Raw genomic sequence first — 24,712 nt, 5'->3', positions numbered from 1 at the left:
CACCAGAACCAGTATATCACCCCAGCCCTGCAGATAGATAGGTTAGTGTCACCAGACCCAGCATATCACCCCAGTCCTGCAGATAGATAGGTTAGTGTCACCAGAACCAGCATATCACCCCAGCCCTGCAAATAGATAGGTTAGTGTCACGAGAACCAGCATATCACCCCAGTCCTGCAAATAGATAGGTTAGTGTCACGAGAACCAGCATATCACCCCAGCCCAGCAGATAGATAGGTTACTGTCACCAGAACCAGCATATCACCCCAGCCCTGCAGATAGATAGATAGGTTAGTGTCACCAGAACCAGCATATCACCCCAGCCCTGCAGATAGATAGGTTAGTGTCACCAGAACCAGCATATCACCCCAGCCCTGCAGATAGATAGGTTAGTGTCACCAGACCCAGCATATCACCCCAGCCCTGCAGATACATAGGTTAGTGTCACCAGAACCAGCATATCACCCCAGTCCTGCAGATAGATAGGTTAGTGTCACCAGAACCAGCATATCACCCCAGTCCTGCAGATAGATAGGTTACTGTCACCAGACCCAGCATATCACCCCAGTCCTGCAGATAGATAGGTTAGAGTCACCAGAACCAGCATATCACCCCAGCCCTGCAGATAGATAGGTTAGTGTCACCAGAACCAGCATATCACCCCAGCCCTGCAGATAGATAGGTTAGTGGCACCAGAACCAGCATATCACCCCAGCCCTGCAGATAGATAGGTTAGTGTCACCAGAACCAGCATATCACCCCAGTCCTGCAGATAGATAGGTTACTGTCACCAGACCCAGCATATCACCCCAGTCCTGCAGATAGATAGGTTAGGGTCACCAGAACCAGCATATCACCCCAGCCCTGCAGATAGATAGGTTAGTGTCACCAGAACCAGTATATCACCCCAGCCCTGCAGATAGGTTATTGTCACCAGTACCAGCATATCACCCCAGCCCTGCAGATAGATAGGTTAGTGTCACCAGAACCAGTATATCAACCCAGCCCCCAAAAACGGTGATTTCTTTGCAGTGGAGGCACTGATTCATAAGGGGAAAACACTGTTAGGTGAGGGTCACCTGAATCAATCTACTGGTGTAGATCTGGTGTAAAGTTAGACTAGACCGTTTAAAGTACACCAGGTTTATCAAACCATATTAGACACTGTGATAAATCTGGTGTAGTATAAGGCTGTCTAGTCTTAGTTTGCACTCTAAAACTTTAGACAGTATTAGTCTATCTGTCCCAGTGTTTCACTCTGAACTCTACGGAATTTCAGGAAAACATGGCTGTAAAATAACTGAGGAGATAGAGAAGTGTCCGGAGATGGCATCTCATTGTCTTTTCCTTCCCTCAGAGCACTCTCTATATTTGCATAAGGGAAGACCTGTCAATCAAGCTGGATGGGGAGAAGTCAGCAGAGGCCGCCCCTGGGACAGCTTCTGCCCATTTCCAGCTCATTTTCAAGCTATGTTTCTTCTGACGTGCTGCAGAGTATGAGATTAAAACAATGGAGGGACTTTATCAACCAGAGTATGCCATTTTAGTAGTCTTATCAAAGGCCACTTTTTTTTTTTTTTTTTTTTAGTTCACTGCTTAATTGCCCCCAAAATCTTGTTCTTTTACAATTTTTTTTTCCACAGTTTGTTACAAACAATAGACACAGGGAGCAGACACAGGGGCTGAATGGTGAAGCAGGAAGCGTATGGCTTCCTGCTTCACCATTGTACTCAATTCACCTAGGACACAGATGAGTTGGAGTCGGGGCAGCCCTGGACAGAATTCTAAATACAGGGTTCTTTCTCTAACAGGGACCCCTACCGTAATGCCCAGTGCAAATACACCATTATCCATATGGTTGAAGCGTTCCTGATCTCACCCCAGTACAGCAGCCGGTTAAGACTGACTAAATCTGACCTATAGTTGTTTGTAGCAAGGGAGCCTGATTTTTATTCTGCTTGTAGTTCGGACATCAGATAGTCATATGAAGCCATATTACGCCTGAATATACAATGCTACCGCGCCTATTATACTGTGCCTATTATATGCATTCTGGTAAATCCAATGCCTGTTCCAACAAGGTGTCTCATTTATAATGGTTTGGTTTGTGCAGGTCATGAAGGAATGGGAGGAAGCCGAGCGTCAAGCAAAGAACCTTCCAAAAGCTGATAAGAAGGCTGTGATAGAGGTAAGGAACTACCTAGGACATTTGGGTTATTGGTTAGACCTCATCTGATAGTAGGACAGACTCCAGTGGGACACATTTATGAAGACTGGCATTAATAATAACCCCGGAGACGGCACAGGTAGACCTTTGTCATTTGCCTTCCATCAGTTCTTCTCGGTATTTGACAGATTTTGGCAGAACTCAACAGGGAGATTGTTCCCGCCATGTTGGAAAACTAAGTACAGATCGGAGGATATAGGCTTGCTCCCTGTCTCTTCATTTCCACCCCTGCCTAAAACTTTTCAGCAGTTTTGTTCATTAGAGCGGAGTTGAGCTGCAATGCAGCACTCGTGTCCTGGGAAATCTGTTTTTGGAAGAAAGCAGCCATGTTTTTTCTTAATCCCTATAATCTGACATTCACAAGGGCTGACAAGTGTTGGACTATTAAATTTTCTGGATTATTTTGGGCAGTCAGAGAGAAGGTTATAAAACTTCTTGATATGAATAGAAACCTTCAGGCAGACGGCTTGTAATAATAAATCATAGCATAAAGTAGTGTAATATTACTTCTGCACGTTTTGCTGCTCCTGGTTCTTTGGGTTTTGTACATTATTTTACAGTATATAGCCAGTATGTTCTACCTGGTAATGTATTCACTAACTCCTCTCTGGTTAAAGAGCCCTGTGAAAAACATTTCTGTATCTAGGGGGTGCTGGGGTTTTTTTGTTTGTTTTTTTGTAATTAATTATTAATATCATCTGTTAATAGTTGCCACTCCATTGATTCCAGCACAGTTGGAACTTTCTCTCTATCCCCCACCATTCTTGAGCAATAAGGGCAGGTAGTTTTGGTGCCTGATGTGCTGTTTAGGCTCTGCTATCAAAAGGGTGGGGTCAGGCAGGGAGGCGTGACTCAGAGCTCCAATCAGAGGCATCCAGTGTCAGGGCTTAGAATCGCACCCCTTGCCTGCTCCTGCCTGACACCGCCCTCCTCACAGTACAGAGCCTAAATAGTATATCAGACATCAAAACTCACAGCAATGATTGCTCAGGAATGATGGGGGCTATAGGAAAAATTCCAACTGTGCCAGAATCAGTGGAGCGGCGCCTATTATTATTATTTGCATATTTCAGGAGAAAAGGTCAGAAGATCTGAGGGTGACCATAGGTGGCTGTTGACTGAGTGTTTATATGGGTCCTCCCAGCAGGGCGTGCATGTGTTTTCATTGAGGAGAGGAGAATATTCCCTTGCCTGACCCTCTCCTATGGAAGCAAAGAATGGGGAATCTTGAAATCCAATTTCCTGAGAGAGTTGGGACATCCCAGTGCAAAGAGTGGCCGGTTCCACCTAAATTTGTGGGTTCAGACAACATTAATCCAGCTTGAGTTTCCAGATTCAGGCTTTATGGCGTATCCCATGTAGACAGATCATGGATGCTTCTAGAACTTTTTATTTTAATAGTGATGGTGCGGAGATGAGGTATTGGAGCGATGGTGCAGAGCTAATGTAACGCAGTGGTGCAGAGTGGTGGTCGTGTAGTGATGAATCAAACTTGTTCTATGGCACCTGGTTTGTTGTTGTTTTAATCTGTCAATATTAGCATATTATGTCTCCATAGATGTTCTAACATGGTGATTTCAGACGTATAGTCCATATTGACCACTGACCAAGTACTGTATTGGCCGTGATGGTCACTTATTCTTTTCTGTGTAGCCTAATCTGTCATAATAATGGACAGGAGTCATTTGCTGGAAAGAGTCATGATGGATGTGTCTCGCTCCGATGGTGCCCTTGGGATTTACCTCTTTAATTGCTACATTTAGGTAATTGCAGCGACCTCCTATGAAGATTGCAAACACGCTGACTTAGGCATAATTCACATAAGAAAATGTATTCCAATGTCAATTACAAAAGTCATCAATTTCTCCCATGCAGAAATTATTCTGGGGTCAAAGAGGAGTTGTCAAATGTCCAAAAAAAATAAGTGACGTACTAAACCACCAGTCAAGTATGAAGGGGTTTCATGCTGGAATACATTTATAGTCTTCCGATTCCTTGATTTGACTGTGTCGCCACCTCCACCACATCCCGCTCTTTGCTCCACTGATCGTAACGCAGTTGGAATTTTCTCTCTGTCTCTCACCGTTCCTGAGCAATCATTTCTGTTAGTTTCAGCACCCAAAAGGGTTAGTTCACACGTAGTTTTTTGGTCCGGATTTTGACGCGGGAAGTCGCATCAGAATCCGCCCAAAATGCGCCTGCCGCAGCTTCTGACAGTAGTGGCTTTCCGCTCCGGATTAGGCCCAAATGAATGGGCCTAGTTCAGAGGGATTGTCTTGACGCAGACGCCGCGGGGGAATCCGTTTCAAGATAGGGCAGGTGGTTTTTTTGACGCGGAGTCTGTCAATCCTCAAGCATATTCTTCTGCCCCCCTGTGTTACAGATCACATTACATTGATAAGTAATATACCTTTGCTATATATGTCTGTAGATTTGGAGACAAACAACTTTGAGGTTATATGTAAATGAGGCAGTTGGTGCACTGTGGGCGGGCCTTCAGCCCTTGGAGCACTGCTCTAGCTGCTCAAGGAAATGGGTGATGTCCCGCTACGCAAGGTGTTGCAGACAGTGGTGGTAGCCTAAGCAGCAAGAGCAGTGCTCCAGAAAGCAGAAACTCCGCCCCCACTGCCTCATTTGCATAAGACTTCAAAGTTGCTTTTCTCCAACTCTACAAAAGATACTTTGATATATACCCCTGTAATGTGCTCAGTAACACGCTGATGACCGTTCAATATGCTTGGGGGAGACGGTAGACTCTATAAGTTCCTAGGAGCGCACACAATAAGTTGCTGTTTTCTGAGCTCATTTTTCAGTTTTGCAGTGTAGAGTCAGCAGAGTCATCTCGTAATTGCAGGGTAGGAGGTTTAATGATAAGGAACAGCTTTGTTGCACTGCTGGAAGCCTACAAGAGACCGGATGGTAACATTGTACACTATACACAATTAAGTCCCTGTACGCAGCTTCTCTGCTCCTATATGGCTTCATTTGGCCTGGTTCTGCTAATGGACAGGGCTCTCTCTATTGGTATATAGGGAGAGACCTATCAATCCAAGTGAACAGACATTCAGAAGCTAGAGGAGAACCATCAAGCACCGTCTTATTATTTGCATGCAGGGAGGGACCGATCAATCAAACAAAGCCAGACAGGAAGAAGGTAGAGGAGAAGCGCCCATCAAAAACTCCCTGGTGTCTATAGAAATATAGTGTTACAGAAAACTGCAAATGGGAGGAGAAGAGTCTGCTTGAGCGGCTCCTATCTAACGTCTTTCTGCCTGACTCCACTTAATTGACAAGTCTTGTGCTGGTGGAATATAGAGAGAGGTCCTTTAATCAAACAAATCCAGACAAGTAGAAGCTAAAGGAGAATCGTCCAACAAACGGTCATTGGTCTCTGAGAAACCTGAGTTTAAAGTGTAATGCAAATAGGGGGTAGAAGTATCGTCTCCAAAAAGCTCCCATCATCTTCCTTCTGCCTGTTTTGGCTTCATTGACTGTTCTCTCACTATTTGCATATACAGGGTTGGGGGGATATCGGGGAGAGAACCACCATTTTGGTGTGTGGAGTCTTATTAAGCCATGAGTGCTCCACTGCAAAGGAACATGGGAAGAATATGCAAATCTGACCTCCATGATGTAATTAGGAAACCAGTGCCTCAAGTATGCACACCAATAGAGGGCGCTGACTGAGAATGTGCAAGTCTGTCTTCCATGATGTAATTAGGAAGACAGAGTCTCAGTCACGCAAACCAATAGAGGGCGCTCCCTTTAATATCACACCAACCTTCTCAGAGGCCTTTGTTTGCAATGATGTTGGGATTTTACCAGATACAGTCCCAAAATCCCAACATCATTGCAAACAAAGGCCTCGGAGAAGGTCGGCATGATGTTAAAGGGAGCGCCCTCTACAGGTTTGCTTGACTGAGACTCTGTCTTCCTAATTACATCATGGAAGACAGACTTGCACATTCTTACATCATGGAAGACAGACTTGCACATTCTCAGTCAGCGCCCACTATTGGTGTGCATACTTGAGGCACTGACATCCTAATTACATCATGGAAGTCAAATTTTCATATTCTTCCCATATTTGCATATAGGGAGAGATTTGTCAAAACCAGAAAAGAAGAAGCTAGAGGAGAACCGTCCATCATAAACTCCCCGGTCTCCGTTGTCACTTCTTGGCTCAATTTAATTGACAGGTCTTGTGTTGGTGGAATATAGAGAGAGATCTGTCAATCAAGCAAATCCAGACAGGAAGAAGCTAAAGGAGAACCGCCAATAAACAATCCTTGTCTCAGAGTTTTAAAGATGTAAATGTTGGTAGAAGCGTCTTCTTGGGAGCCTCCCATTGACTTTCTGCCTGTCTCAATTTAATTGACAGGTTTTTTGCTATTTGCATATAGAGAAAGACCTGTCAATGAAGAGAAGGCGGACAGGAAGAAGCTAGAGGAGAACCGCCAGCCATCCCATCTCTCTGTTCACGGCTCTCGTTAAATAACAGTCTCTCTGAAATGCTGCATCGTTATAACCTGGGAGCCTGTCAGTATTTCGGGCTACCTGCCGGTGGGGGTACATGTATCTCATGACAGGTTGCCTTTAACGACACAGAAGATCTTATTTCACTGCGGAAACGGAGATGGCACAATGTCTTATAAGATGCCTTGTATTAGTCTTCTATGACACTACCGATGGGTTGATTTTTGTATATATTTTTTTCTTCATTTTCAGTATTTTCCATTTCTTATATTGCTGAAGCTTTCACATTTTTTCATTTTAATCTGAAATTTAAATGGAAAACCTAAAATGAATTTTTTGCATTGCTAGCTCCTAGAATTTTTGGAAATATTCGTATCCCCTTCACGTGTGTGATCTGGAAGGGAAGTGGTTAAGACCATATCCTAATGAGGATCGATAAACCATGTAATAGCTTTACCGATAGGCGTGGTTTGGAATTTTTAACTCTCTCCTTTCCAAAGCACACAGTTTAGAGGGAGCAGTGGCTGCCATGTGATGTTCCTATCTGGATAGCGAGGTCTGGCCTACTGTCGGTGCGGGTACTTTGGCTCCATTTAGGTGATAATTCATCTAATATGTTTTTACACTTTGCAGCGTTTCCAGGAGAAGGTGGAATCACTGGAACAAGAGGCGGCCAATGAAAGACAGAAACTGGTGGAGACTCACATGGTTCGAGTGGAGGCCATACTAAATGATCGCCGACGAGTTGCCTTGGAGAATTATATTACCGCACTACAGTCTGATCCACCAAGGGTAAGAACTGAACAATTTCATGTAAGCCTCTTGTTTTATTGAGCTTCTAGGGCAAGTACTACCTAGAGACATGGCGTATAGCCCCAAGGGTACACGAACCACAAATCTAGAGACTAGATCAATCCTCGACTAGTGCCTTCATCCAACCACTTGGTAGACGTTCAACTTGAGGACTTCTTGGTATTTGACACAACAACTTATTTTGGACTGGGACTCTCTTCTAGAGACACATGGACCTATTGGATTTCATAGTAGTACCGATGGAGGAAGACCATAGTGATGATACATTAGTAATGGTTGGTCTATCTTTGGAGGATCAGGGTTGGTGCCGAGGCAGGGTCTCTCCAACTAAATAAAGAAGTTTTTTATTTCTAAATAGGGTTGAGCGATTGTGTTCAGAAAAGATCGGATTCTGATCGGCGATTGAGAAAATTTCACGATCGCCATCGGAATTCCAAACACGATCTTTTTATGTGGGATCAAGTTCGGTGATTTTTCCCACAATGCATTGCTTAGCCTTCACACTGAGTATACAATGTATATTCAGTGTGAAGGCTCCTCTGCAGTTCCATACGAATGAATGGAAGCAGCCGGCACACAGCCTTAAGCCCCTGCGCGCCGGCTGCCTCCATTCATTCGAATGGAAGGCTAAACTAAATCTCTAGCAGCTACTTACCTCTAGAGATGGCTGCTCCGGTGCCCTCCTTCTTCTCGCCTCGCTACCCCGCCTCCCGGGTTAGTGTTTAAAGCGCTAGGTAGGCGAGGCTTGTGGCTTAGAGTGTGGGCGGGTACAGGGCGGGGAGACGTGACGTCTCCCCTCCCAGTACCCGCCCACACTCTCCTAACCTGCCCACACTCTCCTAACCTGGCAGGGAGGGGGCAGCGAAGGAAGAAGAGAAGCGTGGAGCAGCAGCGAGGCGAAGAATGAAGGCACGGGACACAGGACCAGCCATCTCTGGAGGTAAGTGGACACTAGGGGGTAGGATTGCTTTTAAATTCCGATCTCCGATTAATAAAAAAAATCCCATTGACTTGCATTGGGATCGGAATTGGGATCGAGATCGGGTTCGAATGAAAAATGATCGGAAATCGGATTTTAAAATCGATCCTGAAAAGTCAAGATCGGCTCAACCCTATTTCTAATTTAATTCTCAGAAAAAAAAAATTCTCTCTCTTTGGTGTTACCATTTTGTTCCATATCACATATACAGTAGAGATACCCTGGGACCTGAGGGGGCCTTTAAGAGGCCACTTAAGGGGAGTCTGTCCCCATAACCCAGCATATTAACCTAACCCTAAATCAAACGGCGTCTTCCCTTTGTGAATCGTTGCCTCCGCTCCTGAGATATCATTGTTTTTTGTCAATATGCAAATGAGCTCTTTTTGGCTACGAGGGCGTTGTCATTGCTCCAGAGAGGTAATAGCTCTCTCATTGCTTCCAAGCTCATTTGCATTTTAACAAAAACTGTGATATTTTGGCGACTCCAAAGGGGCAAACAATGATTCAGGTGACCCTAACCTAACACTCTAATGACTCTCCCCTTTAAGAGGACACTAATAAAAGACATGGAGTGTGGCGGGTGAGGACCTTGTTCCTTTGTACTGGGGTCTGATCATCTGTTTCCTTTGTGCCAAGTTGATGCCGGAGTTGGCAACAATGCAACTTTTTGCAAACCCACGGATCATTCTTTTTTTTTTGTTTAAGCCTCAGTCGAAACGTCCATAAGTGATGTGCGTCTTGTAGATCTCCTTATAATTCGGCTGTCACTTACGCATATGATTATATTACTTAGTTCCACCTGGACGCATTAACTAAGAAGCCGTTCGCTTGGCTGATAAAATGCAGAGGAGTTACTGAGTGAACTCTGCCAAGGAAACACATTTAGTGAAGGGGAAGGGAAAGTAAGTTAAACTGGGTCAGAGATTAGCATAATTAAAAAAAAATCTACCCTGTTTGTTTGATGTGAATGAATATACCTTGGGCGCCAGATAAAGCAGAGACTTCCTCATCTGCTTTCCCGCAGATCACCCTTCCCCCGCCACCCAGAGATGTCTGATTATTACATTGCAACGGGACAATATTTTTTATCAATTAAAGAGACATTAGCCACAATTGTATGTTCCATTTTGAAGTTATTTGGAAATGGGCAATTTTTTTTGTATCCAATTGACGTCTGTCTGGGGTCTGGATTATACAAAAATTAATCTTGATTATCCAGAATTAGCCCTTTTCCAGAACTAACCCTGAACCAGTCCATTGGCTGTGTCTGGTATTGCACTAAGGTCAATGGAATGAGCTGCAATACCATAGACAACCTGTGGATAGGCATGGCGCCGGATGACCCCTTTATCCTATCCCTGAATTTGACCCTCCTCACACCACCACATTTTTGTACATATACATTATGTAACTTTGCTCCTGAATTTAGCATTGTTGCCTCAAATTATCCCCAGTACGGATTGCAATATTTAATGGGTAGAGGTGTGGCAGTACTCCATTCGCCATGGTCTAATATGCCAGCCTTATTCTTGGTGAACCTCAAAGATCATGAGGATTATTGATTCAGCCAGGCAGTCTAATTCACTTCTGAGGTTATTGTATTGTCCCATACACAACCTTTCTGAAGTCTATACAGTTGTGGATGAGGAGCATATACTGGTAAATACAGTGTAATCTGGCCCAAGCACCTCCCCTGAATATGGAGGCCACACCCCCTAAACCACCCATGCTTAAAGTCTTCATTATTATAGGACGATTCAGTTTCTTCCAAGACTTTATAACATGCAAGATTTGCCACATTGTATCACATTTTTTAAGGGGGATGGTGAATGTGACATGTCAGTAAGCATTAGGAACTGTGGAATAGCAAAATCTGGCATCGAATACCGATAGGCGTACCTGAAATTACCAACTGATCCGCGGGACTACATGTAGGGGAGTTTTAGCACATTATCCACATTGACTAGTTTGTTTTCTCCACGGCTACTTATTACTTTATAGAATCCCTTTTTTGCAGTATTTTAGTAGTTTTTGTCCCTGAGTCTTCTCGCTACAATCCCGGTGACATCACTTTATCATCATCTGTGAGCTGAATTAATATATCCGTGTACCTTTGGTATAATATCTATTATGTCCTTCTTTGCAGCCCCGCCATGTCTTTAATATGCTAAAGAAGTACGTACGTGCCGAGCAGAAGGACAGACAACACACTCTGAAGCACTTCGAGCATGTCCGCATGGTGGACCCCAAGAAGGCCGCTCAGATCCGATCCCAGGTAACCTTGTTGAGTGTCTGAGGTGCTGCTAATGTTATCAGAAAGGTAAAACAAAGGTAAAGATGAACTTATATATTAGACAATGGTCAACCTAGCGGCACCAACCGACCATCAAGGGTGTATAGAGGCCCCCGGATTGTCTCCTGATGGCAAGTGTTGGTGGGCAGAAGGATCGGGCAGATAGATTTCAACATGCCTGATCCTTTTGTTCTTGGTGGATATAAGCCTATCATTCCATACACATGCGAGCTTGTCCATGTATAAGGGGATCAGGAGGAACAGCTGTCAGTCAACAGGTATCTGAAGTATATGACCAGCTTTACATTGGACACTTGAGACAGCGGCCAGCTACCATGCACTGAAATCCTAATCAATTCCTGAATGTGTGAACAGGCTTTAAGGCTACTCTGAAAGGGAGTCTGTCACCAGAACCCAGCATATCAACTCAACCCTAGATAGGATAGAATCCCCTGAATCAAACAGTGTATTTCCATTGTGAATCAGTTTTTTCAAAAAAATTGCTGTTTCTGTCAATATGCAAATGATCTGTTTCTAGCAATGGTAACACCCCCATTGCTCCTAAGAACTCATTTGGATATTGTAAAAAATATATTAGCAACAAAGGCAGCGATACACAAGGGGAAAACACTGTAGGACTGGGGAGAAGTGTCACCAGAACCTGCGTATCACCCCAGCCCTGCAGATAGATAGGTTAGTGTCACCAGAACCAGCATATCACCCCAGCCCTGCAGATAGATAGGTTAGTGTCACCAGAACCAGCATATCACCCCAGCCCTGCAGATAGATAGGTTAGTGTCACCAGATCCAGCATATCACCCCAGCCCTGCAGATAGATAGGTTACTGTCACCAGAACCAGTATATCACCCCAGCCCTGCAGATAGATAGGTTACTGTCACCAGAACCAGAATATCACCCAAGCCCTGCAGATAGATAGGTTACTGTCACCAGAACCAGCATATCACCCCAGCCCTGCAGATAGATAGGTTACTGTCACCAGAACCAGAATATCACCCAAGCCCTGCAGATAGATAGGTTAGTGTCACCAGAACCAGCATATCACCCCAGTCCTGGAGATAGAAAGGTTAGTGTCACCAGAACCAGCATATCACCCCAGCCCTGCAGATAGATAGGTTAGTGTCACCAGAACCAGCATATCACCCCAGCCCTGCAGATAGATAGGTTAGTGTCACCAGAACCAGCATATCACCCCAGCCCTGCAGATTGATAGGTTAGTGTCACCAGAACCAGCATATCACCCCAGCCCTGCAGATAGATAGGTTACTGTCACCAGAACCAGTATATCACCCCAGCCCTGCAGATAGATAGGTTAGTGTCACCAGAACCAGCATATCACCCCAGTCCTGCAGATAGATAGGTTAGTGTCAACAGAATCAGCATATCACCCCAGCCCTGCAGATAGATAGGTTAGTGTCACCAGAACCAGTATATCACCCCAGCCCTGCAGATAGATAGGTTACTGTCACCAGAACCAGTATATCACCCCAGCCCTGCAGATAGATAGGTTAGTGTCACCAGAACCAGCATATCACCCCAGCCCTGCAGATAGATAGGTTAGTGTCACCAGAACCAGCATATCACCCCAGTCCTGCAGATAGATAGGTTAGTGTTACCAGATCCAGCATATCACCCCAGCCCTGCAGATAGATAGGTTACTGTCACCAGAACCAGCATATCATCCCAGCCCTGCAGATAGATAGGTTACTGTCACCAGAACCAGCATATCATCCCAGCCCTGCAGATAGATAAGTTAGTGTCACCAGAACCAGTATATCACCCCATCCCTGCAGATAGATAGGTTACTGTCACCAGAAACAGTATATCACCCCAGCCCTGCAGATACATAGGTTAATGTCACCAGAACCAGCATATCACCCCAGCCCTGCAGATAGATAGGTTAGTGTCACCAGAACCAGCATATCACCCCAGCCCTGCAGATAGATAGGTTAGTGTCACCAGAACCAGCATATCACCCCAGCCCTGCAGATAGATAGGTTAGTGTCACCAGATCCAGCATATCACCCCAGCCCTGCAGATAGATAGGTTAGTGTCACCAGAACCAGCATATCACCCCAGCCCTGCAGATAGATAGGTTACTGTCACCAGAACCAGAATATCACCCAAGCCCTGCAGATAGATAAGTTAGTGTCACCAGAACCAGCATATCACCCCAGTCCTGGAGATAGAAAGGTTAGTGTCACCAGAACCAGCATATCACCCCAGCCCTGCAGATAGATAGGTTAGTGTCACCAGAACCAGCATATCACCCCAGCCCTGCAGATTGATAGGTTAGTGTCACCAGAACCAGCATATCACCCCAGCCCTGCAGATAGATAGGTTACTGTCACCAGAACCAGTATATCACCCCAGCCCTGCAGATAGATAGGTTAGTGTCACCAGAACCAGCATATCACCCCAGTCCTGCAGATAGATAGGTTAGTGTCACCAGAATCAGCATATCACCCCAGCCCTGCAGATAGATAGGTTAGTGTCACCAGAACCAGCATATCACCCCAGCCCTGCAGATAGATAGGTTACTGTCACCAGAACCAGTATATCACCCCAGCCCTGCAGATAGATAGGTTAGTGTCACCAGAACCAGCATATCACCCCAGCCCTGCAGATAGATAGGTTAGTGTCACCAGAACCAGCATATCACCCCAGTCCTGCAGATAGATAGGTTAGTGTTACCAGATCCAGCATATCACCCCAGCCCTGCAGATAGATAGGTTACTGTCACCAGAACCAGCATATCATCCCAGCCCTGCAGATAGATAGGTTACTGTCACCAGAACCAGCATATCATCCCAGCCCTGCAGATAGATAAGTTAGTGTCACCAGAACCAGTATATCACCCCATCCCTGCAGATAGATAGGTTACTGTCACCAGAACCAGTATATCACCCCAGCCCTGCAGATAGATAGGTTAGTGTCACCAGAACCAGTATATCACCCCAGCCCTGCAGATAGATAGGTTAGTGTCACCAGAACCAGTATATCACCCCAGTCCTGCAGATAGATAGGTTAGTGTCACCAGAACCAGCATATCACCCCAGCCCTGCAGATAGATAGGTTAGTGTCACCAGAACCAGTATATCACCCCAGCCCTGCAGATAGATAGGTTAGTGTCACCAGAACCAGTATATCACCCCAGTCCTGCAGATAGATAGGTTAGTGTCACCAGAACCAGTATATCACCCCAGCCCTGCAGATATATAAGTTAGTGTCTCCAGATCCAGTATATCACCCCAGCCCTGCAGATAGATAGGTTACTGTCACCAGAACCAGCATATGACCCCAGCCCTGCAGATAGATAGGTTAGTGTCACCAGAACCAGCATATCACCCCAGCCCTGCAGATAGATAGGTTAGTGTCACCAGAACCAGTATATCACCCCAGTCCTGCAGATAGATAGGTTAGTGTCACCAGAACCAGCATATCACCCCAGCCCTGCAGATATATAGGTTAGTGTCTCCAGATCCAGTATATCACCCCAGCCCTGCAGATAGATAGGTTACTTTCACCAGAACCAGCATATGACCCCAGCCCTGCAGATAGATAGGTTAGTGTCACCAGAACCAGCATATCACCCCAGCCCTGCAGATAGATAGGTTAGTGTCACCAGAACCAGCATATCACCCCAGCCCTGCAGATAGATAGGTTAGTGTCACCAGAACCAGCATATCACCCCAGTCCTGCAGATAGATAGGTTAGTGTTACCAGATCCAGCATATCACCCCAGCCCTGCAGATAGATAGGTTACTGTCACCAGAACCAGCATATCATCCCAGCCCTGCAGATAGATAGGTTACTGTCACCAGAACCAGCATATCATCCCAGCCCTGCAGATAGATAAGTTAGTGTCACCAGAACCAGTATATCACCCCATCCCTGCAGATAGATAGGTTACTGTCACCAGAACCAGTATATCACCCCAGCCCTGCAGATAGATAGGTTAGTGTCACCAGAACCAGTATATCACCCCAGTCCTGCAGATAGATAGGTTAGTGTCACCAGAACCAGCATATCACCCCAGCCCTGCAGATAGATAGGTTAGTGTCACCAGAACCAGTATATCACCCCAGCCCTGCAGATAGATAGGTTAGTGTCACCAGAACCAGTATATCACCCCAGTCCTGCAGATAGATAGGTTAGTGTCACCAGAACCAGCATATCACCCCAGCCCTGCAGATATATAGGTTAGTGTCACCAGATCCAGTATATCACCCCAGCCCTGCAGATAGATAGGTTACTGTCACCAGAACCAGCATATGACCCCAGCCCTCCAGATAGATAGGTTAGTGTCACCAGATCCAGCATATCACCCCAGCCCTGCAGATAGATAGGTTAGTGTCACCAGAACCAGTATATCACCCCAGCCCTGCAGATAGATAGGTTAGTGTCACCAGAACCAGTATATCACCCCAGTCCTGCAGATAGATAGGTTAGTGTCACCAGAACCAGCATATCACCCCAGCCCTGCAGATATATAGGTTAGTGTCTCCAGATCCAGTATATCACCCCAGCCCTGCAGATAGATAGGTTACTGTCACCAGAACCAGCATATGACCCCAGCCCTGCAGATAGATAGGTTAGTGTCACCAGAACCAGTATATCACCCCAGTCCTGCAGATAGATAGGTTAGTGTCACCAGAACCAGCATATCACCCCAGCCCTGCAGATAGATAGGTTAGTGTCACCAGAACCAGTATATCACCCCAGCCCTGCAGATAGATAGGTTAGTGTCACCAGAACCAGTATATCACCCCAGTCCTGCAGATAGATAGGTTAGTGTCACCAGAACCAGCATATCACCCCAGCCCTGCAGATATATAGGTTAGTGTCTCCAGATCCAGTATATCACCCCAGCCCTGCAGATAGATAGGTTACTGTCACCAGAACCAGCATATGACCCCAGCCCTGCAGATAGATAGGTTAGTGTCACCAGAACCAGCATATCACCCCAGCCCTGCAGATAGATAGGTTAGTGTCACCAGAACCAGCATATCACCCCAGTCCTGGGTTCTGGTGATACTAACCTATCTATCTGCAGGGCTGGGGTGATATGCTGGTTCTGGTGACACTCCCTTTAAGTAGATGACTCAGACACATAAAAGCACGTAGGAAAATCACACTAGAAAACTGGTTTTCATGCAGGCTAACTGGTCAGTAGGAGAGTTAACTGGGAACGAGTAAAGTGCCTGATGTGCCTAGTAGATCATTGTAGCTCTAATGTGTTATTGATCCATGGCTGACAGATTTATGCATCGGAAAACAGATGACTACTGTGATGCGGTCTGGAAAAAAAAAACGAAGCCTCTGATGATATATTTGGTTATCCAGTCAATTTGCAGATGAATATTACTGCTGTGGATCCAGCGTGCGCTGTTAATCTGTGCATCTTGTGCCCTGTTAGCATTCACATTTCATTGCAGACCCATTTCTATTAATCCATTAAGCATAATAGCAGCTAAAGAATATTCCGGCGAGACTCCGCTTCCAGCCTCCTTGCAGATTGTGCAGAGATAGCAGCAGGGCTGTAAAATTGCAGGGGTGGGTATTTCCTGCCATTCAGATTTGCTAACCAGCTGCGCTGTTGAATTTGCTGGCCGAGATCATGCTACTGTACCTAATGTTGCAAAAATAGTGATTTCTACAGTTCCCTAGACCCCCACTGTCCAAGCGACGGACCCCTGCTACCGGCGGAAAGATAGATTTTTCTTCTCCTTCGTGTCGCAGTGGGAGGATGCTCATTTACATGGAGTTTCCAAACATTCAGCATGAGCTTTGTCCATAAGATTTACCAAACCCCTAAAAAAAAAATTTGGGTTTCATGCTAAAAATACTGTGCTTTGTTATCATGCTATGTTTGCTTTAACCCCCACTGAATTATACTGGTGGATTGGTATCTGATATAGTAAAGGGGTTGTCCAGAGTATTAAAAAAAATGCCTAAGGGCCGATAAAAAAAAAAAAAAAAAATAGCCACTACTTACCTGTTAAATCTCCTATTGCCCTGGGGGCCTCTCAAGTCCTGCGGCAATGACATCACATACCTCATTTACATACTTGCTGAATAATGTTTGTGATGTCATCTCAAGAGGACCGGTGGACCAGTTGTGTGTGTTGGGGGGGGGGGGGGGTCCACGTATTTTTAATGGAATGCACTTGGGTACCACTCAAAATGGCTTCTGTCCTCCATTGATTTCAATAGGAGGGGGGTCCGTTCTTAATGGAATGTTATCGGAATGGAATGGAGCGTAGCCTCGGACCTCCCCCTCTGAAGAGCCTCAGACCTCCCCCTCTGAAGAGCCTCGGACCTCCCCCTCTGAAGAGCCTCAGACCTCCCCCTCTGAAGAGCCTCAGACCTCCCCCTCTGAAGAGCCTTAGACCTCCCCCTCTGAAGAGCCTCGGACCTCCCCCTCTGAAGAGCCTCAGACCTCCCCCTCTGAAGAGCCTTAGACCTCCCCCTCTGAAGAGCCTCAGACCTCCCCCTCTGAAGAGCCTCAGACCTCCCCCTCTGAAGAGCCTCAGACCTCCCCCTCTGAAGAGCCTCAGACCTCCCCCTCTGAAGAGCCTCAGACCTCCCCCTCTGAAGAGCCTCAGACCTCCCCCTCTGAAGAGCCTCAGACCTCCCCCTCTGAAGAGCCTCAGACCTCCCCCTCTGAAGAGCTTCGGACTTCCCCCTCTGAAGAGCCTCAGACCTCCCCCTCTGAAGAGCCTCAGACCTCCCCCTCTGAAGAGCCTCGGACCTCCCCCTCTGAAGGGCCTTGGACCTCCCCCTCTGTATTGCCTGCCTTCAGAGATCTTAATTCTCAAATCCTGACCACTGAGCATGCCCTCTAGTCTAATACTTCCTGTTCTGTAGAGATCACTTCTCAGCAGACATCTCATTCTCAGTCTCTATCTTCACAGGCAGGATTACAATGATAGTTAACATCTATGGATACGTAACACAGAGATCCACTTCTTGTATTAGCGGTTTTCCACCCTCTGAGCTTGAGCATGCCCACAACATTCTCCCAAGAATCATTTTCTGAGGATGGTTTCTACCGTATGGCTCTTGAAAGCAAATCTACTGTTCACAACTAGAACAGCAGGCAAGATGGCTGCCCCAAAATTATGGAATAGAATTTTTTTTAAAAAATTATATTCAAAAACACATCAGTAAAAAGAATATGTTGGTATATATTTTTAATAAATAAAAACTGATACAATTTATGTATTTACAACTTGCTTTCTAATGATCCTTCTCCATCGAGGGCAGACGGTCATGGTGTAACCTGTATGTAACTGCTGCAATGTTGTATGTAACGTGTTGTAACGCGTGACCTGTGACCTCTTCAGGTGATGACCCATCTCCGTGTGATTAATGAGAGGATGAACCAGAGCTTCTCCCTTCTCTACAAAGTTCCCGCTGTGGCTGAGGAGATCCAGGATGAAGTTGGTAAGCAAACAAGGTCTTCTTCATGACCATAGACGATATTAATGTATCCAGCTGACCACAGAGTATTTCTACAATTTTGGCTTAAGACCTCTTCTTTTTTCTTCTGAAACAACATCACCCATACATGTGTCATGAATTGTTAAAATAGTTATCCACTACAGGCAATCCTTACTTCTTAGATAACATGTTGAGCGATCCTCAGTGATCAAGTGTAATTTCTGATTTCCCTGCACTGCCTCCGCAGGGCAAATTAAGCATTACACAATGTCCATTCAGAATGTTGGGTTGGATAGCACAGGTGAGGTTGTTCTTCAAAGCAGCTCCAAAGTCTGGCCAAGAGAAGAGTAAAGGGTTACCCGAGATTACTTAGACAGAACTCAAGATTATCTAATAGGGTATAGGAACGTGGGTGTCCGAAGTCCTTATAATATAACCAGTAGTACTGCAAGCAGCACTTTTCTCTCTGCATGTTTTGTGCGGAAACTGAACGGAAACCACACGGACTCCGTTATAGTCTATGGGGTCCGTGAGTTTCCTTAGGTAACCACGTTTTTTATGCACACACACTATGTGATCAAAAGTATCCGGACACCTGGCTGAAAATGACTTACAAGTTGGTGGCGCCCTCCATCGGTAATGCTGGATACAATATGGTGTTGGCCCACCCTTAGCCTTGATGACGGCTTCCACTCTCGCAGGCAGACGTTCAATCAGGTGCTGGAAGGTTTCTTGGGGAATGGCAGCCCATTCTTCATGGAGTGCTGCACTGAGGAGAGGTATCGATGTAGGTCGGTGAGGCCTGGCACGAAATCGGCGTTCCCAAACATCCCAAAGGTGTTCTATAGGATTCAAGTCAGGACTCTGTGCAGGCCAGTCCATTACAGAGATGTTATTGTGGTGTAACCACTCCGCCACAGGCCGTGCAGTATGAACAGGTGCTCCATCGTGTTGAAAGATGCAATCGCCATCTCCGAATTGCTCTTCAACAGTGGGAAGCAAGAAGGTGTTTAACACATCAATGTAGGCCTGTGCTGTGATAGTGCCACGCAAAACAACAAGGGGTGCAAGCCCCCTCCATGAAAAACACCACCACACCATAACACCACCGCCTCCGAATTTTACTGTTGGCACTACACACGCTGGAAGATGACATTCACCGGGCATTCGGCATACCCACACCCTGCCATCGGATCGCCACATTGTGTACCGTGATTCATCACTCCACACAACATTTTTCCACTGTTCCATTGTCCAATGTTTACGCTCCTTACACCAAGCGAGGCGTCGTGTGGCATTGACCTGCGTGATGTGTGGCCCCAATCACCGACCACGTTCGAAGTCCGTGAGTTCTGCGGAGCGCCCCATTCTGCTCTCTCACGATGTCTAATGTTTACTGAGGTCGCTGATATGGAGGACCTGGCAGTAGGGGGCAGCACAATGCAACTAATATGAACAACGTATGTTTGTGGGGGTGTCTGGATACTTTTGATCACATAGTGTAGGTTTCCATACGAAGGGTCCCCAAGTGGACTCCCCAAACACAACTGTGAACCGGGCCTTATGCCCCTTACCCGATTTAAAATAGATGCATGAGGAGAGTGAAATAAGCTGACCATACTTGTACTGAGCCAAGTGTGCATGTGTATGGGTGTGTTGGGAGGAATAGCTGACCGAACAAATGGCTATTGATTGTCTTTATTAAAAAAAATGTAGGCTTTTACCCCGCTAATGGTGGCATACCAGGTTGATTTCTTGCCGTTGAATTATATTTCGTAATAACAGGCCCACTTAGATACATGAACACCTAAAAGTGACAATTTTGCTCTTCTTCGCCCCAGAATAGTATTTGCATATAACCTATAAATGAGGTAAGGACACTGAGCTCTCCTGAAGACATTCAATCAAAGTAAATGGTGGCTAATGGCCTTGCAGCGCTGACTGGAGGCGCCCACCTCGGAGCAGGACATGTTTGACAAGATCATGTACACACTGTAATTATTTGCATGCATTTAGCAAACTTTGCACTCTTCAGACTCGCTGCAGATACTTTCTCTTCACTTCCAGAAAACATAAGAGGCTTCCTGGAGCTGACATCCTGACAACTTCAAATTTACTAACCACCAGCTGCATAGCAATAGGAGGTTTGGAGGTTGCCATCGTAACTCGGGTGTCTGACGAGATTTTAGGGGCATGAGCCGGAGACGTGATCTTGACCATTGAGGTGTCACGGTTACGTCTCGGCGATGTAATATTACGCAGGATGATCTCATTCTAAAGATTAATATTTTATTGGGTTACGTACAGGGCTGGGGAGTCGGAGTCGTGAAGGCAGAAGCAGAATCGGGACCGATTTTGGGTGGAGTTGGAACAAAGTTACCGATTCTGGCCTCACAGTAATATAATTAAATATTTCATTATATTCTAGAATTATTAATATTACAGAATTTACTGATATTACAGATTCAATGGCTTTTTTGTGAGGAGCTTTATCACTTCTGAGTGACCATGGCTGTCGGCCATTTATGAAGGAGTCAGAGTCGGGTGGTGGCGAAGTAGATAGGTGGTTTGGCCGAGCCCCGTTTATGTAGATTCTGAATATTGCCTCATGGTATTATAATCTATGGAGACACATTGTGTTATCATATACGGAGCCATCATTTATGTGTATGACACCACATGGTGTTATTATCTATGGAGTCACATGGTGTTCCCATTGGTTTGGTGATGAGATCCAAGTTCTTCCATTATTTTCCAAAAATGGTGGTGACATTGGTAGCTCCTTTGTTCATCTATTTGGCACACACATTAGTCATATACTAAAACTAACATTCCTTACACATATGTTGGTGGAAGGGTCTATGTAATGTGTACAGCGTTGTCTCAACCCTCCCCCAATGGTAGATCTTGAGGGATAAACCATGTTGTATCCTGAAAAGCTCTTGAGGGAGATAGCCAAGCATGCATGTATATGGGAAGGAAGAGGTCAGGAGAAACAGCCAAGTCTTCATCCATTCTACAATATCTTTGCTAATTAGTCCATATTTAGTAGGAAGAGACACTTCTTGCATTGACTTGTTCGATCTTCGATTCATCCAGCCTACATGGATTTTCTACATATAAGACATAGTGTTGGTCATGATATTAATCTGATATACAGTATATCACTTGTAGGAAAGCATTTACTTAGATGCCAGGAGGTGACATGGATGATCCTTACCCTCATAGTCCCAGTGGGCATCAACGGTTCAGTAGAGTATGCCCCCATTGGAGGTTGACTATGGAACCAACCTGTTGTCAATAGGATCTAGTCTTGATGGGTTATCTCATTAATTCATCTATTAGATCTTCTTACGATGAAAAGTGGACATGCATGTGTCCTGTACATATAAGGATGGTCCTCACAACCATTTCTTCTAGTGGGCCCAAAGAACCCCAGTAGGACTCTAGGGAATCAGAGATTTTGTCATTGGCAGCCACATTGGGACATATTTGAAGGTGGCACCTAATGGTCCCAAATATGACAGTGAAGGGTTTGGAACGTTGCGAGATACGTTTGTGTCTTGGACTTAAAAAAAAAAAAGCGATGAAGAAAATCGGATTTGTGTTTTTGTTGAGTATTTTACACCTTGTTTTGCATTACCTCGGAGCTCAGGGCCAAATGATTCTATGCAGAATGAATCAATTGACCCCATGCTTCATATCTGGAACATTTTACCCCTCCGGCCTCCGTACACTGTTATTTACTTTTTTATTACACATCTAAATGCAATATCATGGGCATTGTGCGGCTCGGAGCTTTCTCTATACATCTTGTGTCATTTACTTGTGTACATTTAGATGTGATTAGACTTCCTGCTGCTTTTCCAGGCCCGTGTTCTTTATTAGAGTTTCATGACTCATTACAAGCTCCTGTATCTGCTGAGTCTCGATGGGGTTTCCTGCAGGAAAAAAAAAATTCATTTACCCGAGCAAATCTGCGCTCGCTGCTTCTCTGCGACTCTCATTAATGCGCACCGAATCTGGGAAAATTAGCTATCGAGTTTTCGGTGAAATGAACGACAATTATACCTTGGCTTTTCGGTCTACGTGATGACATTAAGCGCGTGCAGCTATAAAGTCGGCTGTGTATTCGGAAAAATTGGTGGGTTTATTAACCATAGCAAAAATGACCGAACAGTTGATAAGTATGTCAGATGGGGAAGCAGATATTCAATTGCCTGGGCACTTTGTGTGGAAAATGGGGCATTATAAAACTTTTCTGTCCAAAATGTGTAGCAACTTTTTAAGAACCTGTTTAGAATGGAAGCCACAAGACTGATCCAGATCTGTCACTTATTGGATACCAAAGACACCCAACGAGCCCAATTAAGATATCGTTGAGTCCATCACTAAGATATCGTTGAGTCCATCAGTAAGATATCGTTGAGTCCTTCAATAAGATATCGTTGAGTCCTTCAGTAAGATATCGTTGAGTCCATCTATAAGATATCGTTGAGTCCATCGGTAAGATATCGTTGAGTCCTTCAGTAAGATATCGTTGAGTCCATCAGTAAGATATCGTTGAGTCCATCAGTTAGATATCGATGAGTCCATCAGTAAGATATCGTTGAGTCCATCAATAAGATATCGTTGAGTCCATCGGTAAGATATCGTTGAGTCCATCGGTAAGATATCGTTGAGTCCATCTATAAGATATCGTTGAGTCCATCGGTAAGATATCGTTGAGTCCATCGGTAAGATATCGTTGAGTCCATCTATAAGATATCATTGAGTCCATCTATAAGATATCGTTGAGTCCATCTATAAGATATCGTTGAGTCCATCGTTAAGATATCGTTGAGTCCATCGTTAAGATATCGTTGAGTCCATCTATAAGATATCGTTGAGTCCATCGTTAAGATATCGTTGAGTCCATCGGTAAGATATCGTTGAGTCCATCGGTAAGATATCGTTGAGTCCATCTATAAGATATCATTGAGTCCATCTATAAGATATCGTTGAGTCCATCTATAAGATATCGTTGAGTCCATCTATAAGATATCGTTGAGTCCATCGTTAAGATATCGTTGAGTCCATCGGTAAGATATCGTTGAGTCCATCGTTAAGATATCGTTGAGTCCATCTATAAGATATCGTTGAGTCCATCGTTAAGATATCGTTGAGTCCATCGGTAAGATATCGTTGAGTCCATCGGTAAGATATCGTTGAGTCCATCTGTAAGATATCGTTGAGTCCATCTATAAGATATCGTTGAGTCCATCGTTAAGATATCGTTGAGTCCATCGGTAAGATATCGTTGAGTCCATCGGTAAGATATCGTTGAGTCCATCGGTAAGATATCGTTGAGTCCATCGGTAAGATATCGTTGAGTCCATCTGTAAGATATCGTTGAGTCCATCTGTAAGATATCGTTGAGTCCATCGTTAAGATATCGTTGAGTCCATCGTTAAGATATCGTTGAGTCCTTCAGTAAGATATCGTTGAGTCCATCAGTAAGATATCGTTGAGTCCATCAGTTAGATATCGATGAGTCCATCAGTTAGATATCGTTGAGTCCATCAGTTAGATATCGTTGAGTCCATCAGTAAGATATCTTTGAATCCATCAGTAAGATATCATTGAGTCCATCAGTAAGATATCGTTGAGTCCATCAGTAAGATATCGTTGAGTCCATCAGTAAGATATCGTTGAGTCCATCAGTAAGATATCGTTGAGTCCATCAGTAAGATATCGTTGAGTCCATCAGTAAGATATCGTTGAGTCCATCAGTAAGATATCGTTGAGTCCATCAGTAAGATATCGTTGAGTACATCAGTAAGATATCGTTGAGTACATCAGTAAGATATCGTTGAGTACGTCAGTAAGATATCGTTGAGTCCATCAGTAAGATATCGTTGAGTACGTCAGTTAGATATCGTTGAGTCCATCAGTAAGATATCGTTGAGTCCATCAGTAAGATATCGTTGAGTCCATCAGTAAGATATCGTTGAGTCCATCAGTAAGATATCGTTGAGTACATCAGTAAGATATCGTTGAGTACGTCAGTAAGATTGTTGAGTCCATCAGTAAGATATCGTTGAGTCCATCAGTAAGATATCGTTGAGTCCATCAGTAAGATATCGTTGAGTACATCAGTAAGATATCGTTGCGTACGTCAGTAAGATATCGTTGACTCCTTCAGTAAGATATCGTTGAGTCCATCAGTAAGATATCGTTGAGTCCATCAGTAAGATATTGTTGAGTCCATCAGTTACCATCGAGGCGTCCATCAGTATGACAAGAAAAATAATGCGGGCAACCCTGTAGCAAAGAAGTGTAAAAAATACCAATATCCAGGGGAAAACAATTGTCAAAAATTGGTGGCCGAGATGGTTTAACATCTTCCTTTACAGCTACAAAGTTGTTGTATATTTATCAATGGACCGGTCATTCTCACCGAGCTTGTCACCCTCTCAA

The 24,712-nt window shown here is 44.8% G+C and overlaps 1 protein-coding gene across 4 annotated transcripts in view; it reads left to right on the top strand.

Annotated features, from left to right (window-relative positions):
* APP (amyloid beta precursor protein) overlaps positions 1-24,712 on the top strand; it is a 217,671-nt gene that overhangs the window by 175,091 nt on the left and 17,868 nt on the right. For all 4 annotated transcript variants that reach the window (XM_075263474.1, XM_075263476.1, XM_075263475.1 and 1 more), the window contains 4 exons: positions 2,114-2,188; positions 7,337-7,495; positions 10,642-10,770; positions 18,157-18,256. In XM_075263474.1, the coding sequence (XP_075119575.1) occupies positions 2,114-2,188; positions 7,337-7,495; positions 10,642-10,770; positions 18,157-18,256 (463 nt within the window). The remainder of the gene's footprint in view (positions 1-2,113; positions 2,189-7,336; positions 7,496-10,641; positions 10,771-18,156; positions 18,257-24,712) is intronic.

The sequence above is a fragment of the Leptodactylus fuscus genome, chromosome 2, assembly GCF_031893055.1.
Source record: "Leptodactylus fuscus isolate aLepFus1 chromosome 2, aLepFus1.hap2, whole genome shotgun sequence".
NCBI classification, from domain to species: domain Eukaryota; kingdom Metazoa; phylum Chordata; class Amphibia; order Anura; family Leptodactylidae; genus Leptodactylus; species Leptodactylus fuscus.
Note: the sequence above shows the minus strand (reverse complement) of the source record. Positions and strands in the feature narration are given on the sequence as shown.